The following is a 9,395-nucleotide window of genomic DNA, read 5'->3' on the forward strand; positions in this document are numbered from 1 at the left end:
TTTTGGTCAACTTGTTATATGTTTATTTTGAGTAAATATTTTCTCTTTTGCCAAAAAAAAAAAATGCACACCATTTTGACAAGTCTCCTTCAACACTTAACAAGAGGAGAATGAAACCCACATAAATTGCATAAAAAGTCAAAACATAACTCAACTTGACATGAAAGAAAATTGATCATGCCACTAAAACATTAATACTTCCTTTTATTAATGCTTTATTTGGTATTTAGTTCAAATGATTCATAAGAACATCTCTATATGATTGAGTTGTAAAGATGTCAAGCAATAGAAATTCCCAAAGAACAAATGGAATTTCCTAATCCCACTAAATATACTTTAAACACAAAAAGGAAGAATGAAATGTCATTTTCAAGGGCTTAAAAAGTGTTATAAGTATAACATACAACACAATATAGACAAGTATAGAATCATTCTCATTTCTTTTAGTATACCTTTACTCTTAAGCCTTTTGTTTTCATTTGTCCCACTATATTTATTTCTCCAACTAATAAATCAACTCTTAAATGTTGCATGATATTACTTTTGTCAATTCTAAGAGGTAGTTTGATCCAATGGGTTTCAAAATTTTCTTCTCACTTTAGGGAACTAATATGATTTTACTTAACTTAGAGTGTTTTAGTAGAAATTTATTATAAAATATTTGATCTCTTGGACAAGAATCTGTCTTTTTGAGTTAGCATTACACCACTATCATTTTAAACATTAAATCAATTAAAATATCAAAATGTATATATTTTACTTTTATTAAATTTTAGTTTTAAATAAAATGACATTTTAATAATTCATCATAAAAAAATTCTCAAATAACCCACTTTTTTTTTTATCAAATAATTTTTTAAAACAAAAAACTCATCAAAATTTCTAAAATTAACAAACTCTTAAGTGTAAAACTAGGGCACATTTCATCTTGAATTTGAAAGATTATTATGGGTTTCTTTCCCAAATAATATAGTTGATAATAAAATATTCTTGTAAAATTAAGTAAATAAAGTTATTTTAGTTGATTGAATAAAATGATTTAATAGTTAGAATGACGATACAGAGAATTTTTTTTTAAAAAAAATATAGAAATACCTAATCAAACAAGCTCCAAGTATCACTATGAATGAAATCTCAATTTCTTGATGAGCAAATGTATTTTTTGTATCATTTCTTTTGCTTTGAGTGAAAAATGAAACCGGTTTGTAGTAGAAGGGCGGCTCAAACATGTCCCACAAAATGAGCATCTCTTGATTAAAATGCCAATGTTATTCTAATCCGTAAATAAAATAAAATAAATAAAATTGGGGGGCAAGATCTTGAAAACACACTTCCAGAGAAAAAGTATCATGATAGGTAACTTTTTAAATTCATGATATCCAACACTTTTGTCATGGATAAGCCCTCCTAGAAGTGAGGTTTTATTTATTTATATACACACATGTTATTGAGTCTCGAACCATCATGATATAAATGTTATTTATTCTATAAATTATACAATTTATAAAAATTAATATATAGACAAAATTGTAATTTAATATAAATAGATAGAATCGCAGTCACACATCTACAATACTAACAACCTTATTCACTAGATAAGTCATCTATATATATAGAGTTGTAATGGTTGAAAAATCAAAATGATAAAAAATAATCGGAAAATTAAAAAACAATTGAAAGCTTCACACTGTTAACATTACAAGAGTAGGTAATAGGTAAAAGATAAAAAGAAACAAAGTCAGATAAGGTTTACATAAGTTGATTAGAGAATATTGAATTGGAGCAATTCTCTCATATATATTTTTTAGAAATATTTTTGATTAATTTGTAATATCTATTATCATTCTTTACTTTGTAATGATTTTAATTTATTTGTCTATCATGGGATATTTTGATTCAGTTTATTTGTTAAACATTCCAATAGGTTTGTTGAAAGTATTTAATTTATTTAAAAACCTATATGTCAAACCAATATTTTAATCAAATAAATAATATATATTAAAATTATTTTTATTATATTCTATTTTACACACATAAAAATTGTTAATTTTTTCAAACATAAGAATTGAATTGTAATTAAATGTTAATTCTCATGTAAGTGTACTCATCCAAACGTATCCTAAATGATTTCATTGTTTTCAAAGCAATCACACTTTCATTGTGTGATTGATAAAAAAAAAAGGCACATGTATGGACAAGGTGAAAAGGTGGATGTTCATATAGAAATTTAGCATGTAAAAAACATTTAACTTTCTTTCACTCAATGGACAATAGTTGAAAAAAAAAACAGGATAGGAAATGGGCATCCAAGGCAATAAAATCAAACAAGGGGAAAAAGTAAGTAAAAGATGAGAAAATAAAAAGATGGATGAATGTGTTGTTCTATGCCTGTTTACATGGTTGTGAGTGCACCAAAATTAGGGTTCACAATCACAACCATATTATTGATATTTTTTTAATATCAATACAAGTGCACCAAAACATTTTTTGAATGATCTATTTAATATTTTTAATGGGTTCTAACTGAAAAATATTTTACCTTTTAAAAATCCTAATGCAGGCAAGATATTATAACCACATATAAGTAAACTTTTAGAGATTCTTGCCCACCATATCTTCTAATCTCTTTATTTTTTTTTTTATTTCTTTTGTTAGGTTTGCTTGATTGTTTGTATTTCCTATTTTTTCTTTGCCTCATCTCTTAGTCAGCTTAGAAACAACGCTTTGTATGCTTCCCACATGTTTCAAAAAATCCAAAAAAAGAAAGAAAGCACACATGCTTGTCAAAAGCCACTAAATTACTATACTCTCTCTTCAATCTCAAGTCTCTGTTTGGATTGATTGGCTACAAAAGAGTCAAAGTCATTGCATGATCTATCATAGTTGGAATATGGATAATTATTTTTTATTTCAACTCTAGTCATGCAGCCCATAACTTTATCATCTCTCAAGTCTCCACATATTTAGAGATTAGATGTCAATTTCAGGTCAACCCATCATGCACTTCTCCACTCATTTTCAAGTTTTTATCTTGTCTTCATGATATAATCTCTCTTATCTTGAGACTACTTTTTGCCCTTATTCTTTAACCCATGGACCTAATTTGGTTAATCAATCGGCAAGCATCTATCTACCTTGTGTTTTTAGTTTTCACAGATGGTAAGACTTTTTGCGAAAATAGAATCAATGAAATGAGTCATACATCAAGCTGAGTCATAACCTATTTCATAATAAGGAAATCGAAATTGCTAGTCTTTTCTTTAATGTGTACATAAACAAGTAAAGTAACTAACCCTAAGTGGGTCACTACATCAATTGGGTCAGCCCATGCCATATTAAGCCCTGACATCTTGCCTTGTGGATAAATTGGGTAGTGAAACAACCACAAATGGCATGTGAATTGAAAATTTAAGGTGTGATTAGAAAGTCAAAAGTCGAAAATATCTCATTTAGAAATTGAAATTTATATGTTAATACTAAATTTTAATTAAATCAAATAAACTTTTAAAATACAAGTTGAATCAATAAATAAGACTCGATGGTATAACTAGGACTAACGATTTTGGAAAAAATCAAGATAGGCTTATGTATTTTGAATTCGGGTCAAAATTAGATCCACTGATTTAACCAATTAATAAACGGATCAAAATTGGTTCAAGTTAACCATTAACTTATCTACCCAACCCGCCAACTTGAATCTGAACAGGATAAAAACAAAAGGATTGGTTTGGCCAAAGGTCATCTTTCATAGTTCTCCCTAAACATTTTCAACAAATAATGTTAATATAATTTAGATCTTGCAAAATGAAGGTTTTGTTTTACTTCAAACTATACTAGTTGATTAGTGATATTTTGTTATGACAGAGTTTTCGAAAGATTATAACCCCATTAAATAGTAATGTTCTTAATGAGAATCAAACATAAAAGATCTTTAATCCCAAAACTATCCTTACAAGAATCCAATTTGAGATATTTGGTAAGATTCTTATTAGAGAACTTTAATGTGGGTATTAGATAAACTGGTTTTGTATAATTGATAGTAAAGAGTGGTATGAATGATTTATCAAGCAAAATAATCAAAATACTATTCAGATAGAAAAAAAGAAGTCAACAACTTAGTAAAAGAATGAATTGAGAAGAAAAACAAGTAGGCTGAAGCAAACCAAGTCCAGTCTTCTCATCTATCGAAAAAATAAAAATGACAACCTAAAATACACAACTTTCTTAAGTTAGCAGCAACTAATTTCACAACAAATCACTAATCAATTTGTTTTCATTTTTCTTTTCCTTTCAGGCAACTAGAAGAGAGAAGATAATGCGATACTCAAACCAAGAAACAGGAAAATTTATTCAAGACAAAAGTGTTGGTCTTCGAACATAATAAGCTCCAATTCTCGATCATTTTTGCATGTCAATTAGAACTGGACAATTCAGATAGGCCAGCCGCCAAAAGATAATCACGATTGTTTCACGAGGTACCCAATAAGAAGGCCAACCAACCCAACAAGAATAACATGTAGGAATGAAAATTCACCATTGTTCTTACTGGTTTTGCGCCTTAATGTTTCCTAAGTCATTGCAAAATAAATAAAAATAGTTATAAGTCACTGTAATTCTGGAAACATGAAACAATATTGGAATGGATTATTTTATTTCACCTATAAGTGCTTATAATTCTAAGGCTACCTAATTTGGACAATATTGAAATTATCAATCTTAATGTCCTTTTATATCTTTTTACATGTTTTCAGTGAATGCACAAATAAACTTCCAAGATTTGAGAATTTAATAAAAAAAAATTACTGTTTTGTTTGGGGTGTATCTTTTTTGGCTGTATCACTATCCAAAATACAAAGTTCACTAACTTAATCAGATATAACAAGATTAGATTCACATATCAAACCTTAAAATTTATGGGGATTCAGAGGAACTCGAATAAGATGTTAAGTATCCAACTTCAAGATTATTTATCAAAAACTCATTAAAATCTATATACCTTCACTCTTCTTAATCCCTTAATACTGTCACAAATTAGGTTTGTTCAGATATAATATCAAATCAAGGAACTATGGAACCGATTTTAACATCTTATATACTTATTAACATAGAAACAAATAAACTGCAGTTAACTTAGAAAGGGTGTCAAAACATAGAATCCTTACTAGTTCTTGATGAAGCTTGTTGTTTAGCTGAATTGCCGAGTTCTTCTCCTTAGTCAGTTCTGAAATAAGTGTCTTTACCTGTAAAAATAAAATAAAATGAATTCATGTATCTGGCACATGCAAAAGTTATAAGTGAATTTATCAATTAAGATCTTTCTGTATGGTTTGCATGCATCTACTAGGGTAGCTCAAGTGATAAGAGTCGTGCCTAAGAGACCAAATGTATGTACAGGTTCGATTATCACTAAAAACACTTTAAGTTGAAGTGGGAAGACATGATTGTGGAGGGTCGTGTTAGCTTCCTAAATCATCCCGTATGGTTTGCATGTATCTACTAATCTTTTTGTAGCAGAAAACGAAAAGATTCCCACGAAAGAACTTTGTAATATGAATGCAACAAGATTTGATATACCATTCATTGGGTTCATTGGGTACAATGTTGAAACCATACAGTTGAATAAAATTGGCAAAAAGTATAATGTGACAAGAACAGGAGAACATATTTATTCATGACAATCTTCTAGATATGAGCCAAAACAATTATAATATATTGGCAAATGAAGTAGAAGTAAATATTTACATTTTATTCATGTTGATCATAATCCAGAAAATCACAATGACTTACAATATAGTCTTGATCATGATGTAAAAGTAATCTGATCAAGATCGATAAATAAAATATTTGTTACAAATAAAACAAAAAAGTTACACTATAATTTGGATGATGATTTAGAAAATAATTTATATGCAAAATGAAACAACAAAATCACAATATAATCTTGATTATGATTTAGAAAATAATTTGTATCATGATCTGGAAAAAATCTTGTAAGAAACAAATGAAATTGTTATTATGATAGAGATATTAACAAAATACCTATTTCCAAATAGGCTCAAGTCACTTCGTGGATAATACAGAAATAAAAAATATGTAAGCAATTAACTGGTCATGAAATCTTGGTTGTTAAGATTAAAAAAAGTAATTCCAAGGTGTTTTTACATAAAAAAGTACTACAAAAAAGAACATTAGAGACATGAAATGCTACCAAAAACAATTATACTATAGTGGCAACCCACTAGGGAACTTCAAATGACAAGAGTCTTGCATAAAAGATCAAAAGTCTGGGATTCAATTCCTACTAAGAGCACCTTAAATTGAAGTGGAGACCATGATTGTGGGGATCGGTGATAGCTTCATAATTTTAAAAAATATAAAAGAAAACTAGATGTTCCACTTCGTAGATAAATACAGATAAAAACCCCACAACTAATGGTCAAGAAATCGTTTTTGTTTGAAAAAAACAAGTAATACCAAAGGTTTTACTGAGTTATATTGGAACATACAAATGACACTGCCCCAATTTAGTTTTAATTTTTTTTTAATTTTAAGAAACTAACCCGACATCCACTTCAACTTATGGCATACTTGGTGGGAATCGAACTTGAAAAAATAGGACATTATAAATACCCCATTTTAGTTCATGTGCTTCAGTTTAACAAAATGCTCCAACAAAAGAATATCCAATAAAATTAGACATCTCTTTTTTATGTTAAACAATTTATCAGACAGAACTAAGTGCTATTCACAATCAAGAATTTAGTCGAAACCAAAATGATCAGGAGAGATAAAGATGTAAACCTCAGATACATTATCTTCTGTCTCTGCATGCGATCTTCCAGAGGATGCTTTAGAAATCTATATCATAGAGATGCTAAAAATCAAAACCAAACATTTGCAAGCTCAATTAACCATATTAAGTTATTGAGATACTCACTCCAGTATATTCAGATGTATTTACTGTTCCATTGTCAGATACTGAATCCCATGGACCTTCTTTCTTCGAAGGTGATGGAAGCTTTTGTGGAGCTATATAAGTTACTCTCAACTTACACTCTTCTACGTTATTTCCAGACTCTTTGTTGAACTTCAGATGACATTAAACAAACGAAACAAGAGTTCAATTGCATAATCTGTTTCATATTTCAATAATTTTTCATTGAGATTACGAAACAGTCAAAACAAGATTACCATCTCTGCTGTAATATCATTTGTTGTTGCACTTGCAACTACACTTTGAAGAAGAAACCTGTCTTTGCATTGCAGATCTGGTGGAATCTCTTTTTGTGCTTGCATTGTTACTAAGAATATGACATATTTAATAGGTGATTATTATCGGATCAAGAATAAACATAGTCTTATGTGGAGAAAAAAGAAGAAAGAACTGAGAGAGACCTGTGACATCACACGTAGAGTGCGGCGAAACAAGACCTGTGTTTGGCCTAACACAGTACTTTTTCGGATTCGTAGTTTTCACCTGTAATAATAAAATGTATTATAACTCTGTTTTTCCTTCTCTAGGGTTTCTCTATCAGCTAAAAATTGAGGAAATTAGCAAAAGCAATATATGTACCTTGAAAGCCACATGATTATCAGTCTTGTTTGTTAATTGTAGGGATGATGAGATCTGCTTCTTCAACTCGACTTTCGGAAAGAAGAAAGCATGAATTAGTTGATAACATCACAGATATATAGATCTGCTCAGAAAAAGAGAAGAGAAACCCTAGAAATTGAAATAAATGAAAAGAAAAAGGTTACGTGGAAACTGAAGTTCATGAGGTTCCACAGTTAGAAGCTCTCCGTCACTCATGTCGAGACGATCGATCGCCAAGAGAGATCAACCAAAGATTGTAACTTTCTGCAAATGAAGAGCGGATCAATAACCAAAGATTGGTTAAGACTGACGAGATGAACAAGGAAGGAAGGAAGGAAGGAAGTGTCGTCGGAGAGAACGAGAGCAGCACCCTCTGTACGGCGTCGTATTGCTCTTCCCCTTTGTTTTCGCGTTCAATAACCAGAAAGAAATGGATGGATTCCACCATTATTATTTATTAAGTAAGTAGCTGACAACTGGACGATCAGGAATACATACTGTTGTTTACATACTTTTTCTCTTTTATTTTTATATTTTTTTATTATTATGTTTTAATCACGTTACACCGTATTTTAAAAATAAGTTACGGTAATCTTTTGAATCGGTTAAAATTCAATCACATCGAAAATGGTTACGAGGAATTTGAGGCTAGAGAGGAGGTAGTAAGTAAATAAATCGTAATCAAAGCTTTGGTGGTCTTACAAATATAAATATAGATTTTCTCGCAAGAAGGTGAAGATTTTTGAACACAAAGAAGATAAGGGTTTGAAATGTTTTTTTTAACAAGTTTAAAAATTTATAATTTTTCTTATTTTTATCCCAAAATCCAATCATAATAATAACAAATTTGGAATTGTTATCAAATTAAAAAAATAAAATAAATAGCCCTTCGAAAGAGGTCCTATAGACCGGACCGTTCACCATTCACCATTCGGGCACGTCGGACCGCATTAGACTCTTTTTTCATGTTTGGAAAGCTTACTTTTATTTAATTATTAAATCAAAATCACTTATTTAATTAATCATTACATCAATTTAAATATTAAAATTATTGTTTACTTAAATATTTTATTTTATATTAATAATAATAAAAAAGAGACATATTCTATGGTATTTTGGTCATAATAATTTAAAATTTGGTTTTCCTTTTAGTTTCATCAAACCTGGGTTTTTAACCCAGTTCCTCAAACAAGCCAGAGGAACTTAATATCTCCATTCGATTTGAGCAATTTAAGGTTTCTGATTAAATAAAGTTTAGTTTGAATGTACAAGAAATGTAAAAAACTAGATAAGGGAATTAATTATTGCCAAGAATTTTATCATAAGCAAATGTGCTTATGTTGATGATGATGAAAATGAATTAATGGAGGTCATTGCTTGATCATCCTATTACATATGGTAATCTTAAAAAACAGAATCCAAGGAGAATCTGAGAAAGAAGAAACAAACAGCTTGTCATTGATTTTTGTTTATACTAGAGAATTTGTGTTTGTGTTTATTTTTCTTATTTTAGTGTTCTTTCTCCTTCTGATTTGAATGATGATGAGTTGATTATACCCTTTTACCAGTTTGATGGTAAGCTTGAATTCTTCTTTTAGCTTTGATTTTGATTGAATTGATTAGCTGAATGAATGAGAATCATTGATCAATTAACAGAAGCAAGCAGCAGGGAAAGGGAGTATAAATGTAAGGGATTTAAGAAGATTAGCTGTTGCTCATGATTTTACTTGGACTGATATGATCCAAGTCATTAGGTTAACTCTTGTTGATATGTGCATTTTTCCTAATCAATCTCCTCTTT

At 29.5% G+C, this 9,395-nt stretch overlaps 1 protein-coding gene across 2 annotated transcripts; it reads right to left on the reverse strand.

The window, feature by feature from the left end:
• Positions 1–4,093: 4,093 nt before the first annotated feature.
• Positions 4,094–8,025, reverse strand: LOC124918939 (vesicle-associated protein 1-2-like). 2 transcript variants are annotated; one of them, XM_047459015.1, is made up of 9 exons: positions 7,965–8,025; positions 7,759–7,858; positions 7,574–7,644; positions 7,396–7,477; positions 7,192–7,301; positions 6,938–7,087; positions 6,802–6,858; positions 5,163–5,240; positions 4,094–4,568 (listed from the first exon to the last, which is right to left on the reverse strand). In XM_047459015.1, the coding sequence occupies exons 2-9, from the start codon at positions 7,808–7,810 to the stop codon at positions 4,458–4,460; spliced, it is 711 nt and encodes a 236-aa protein (XP_047314971.1). In that variant the 5' UTR covers positions 7,811–7,858; positions 7,965–8,025; the 3' UTR covers positions 4,094–4,457. The 2 variants fall into 2 exon arrangements, with proteins under 2 accessions (XP_047314971.1, XP_047314970.1); XM_047459014.1 differs by having other exon boundaries at positions 7,759–8,021.
• Between the last annotated feature and the right edge of the window lie 1,370 nt (positions 8,026–9,395).

Source organism: Impatiens glandulifera, chromosome 1 (assembly GCF_907164915.1).
Source record: "Impatiens glandulifera chromosome 1, dImpGla2.1, whole genome shotgun sequence".
Lineage (NCBI taxonomy): Eukaryota > Viridiplantae > Streptophyta > Magnoliopsida > Ericales > Balsaminaceae > Impatiens > Impatiens glandulifera.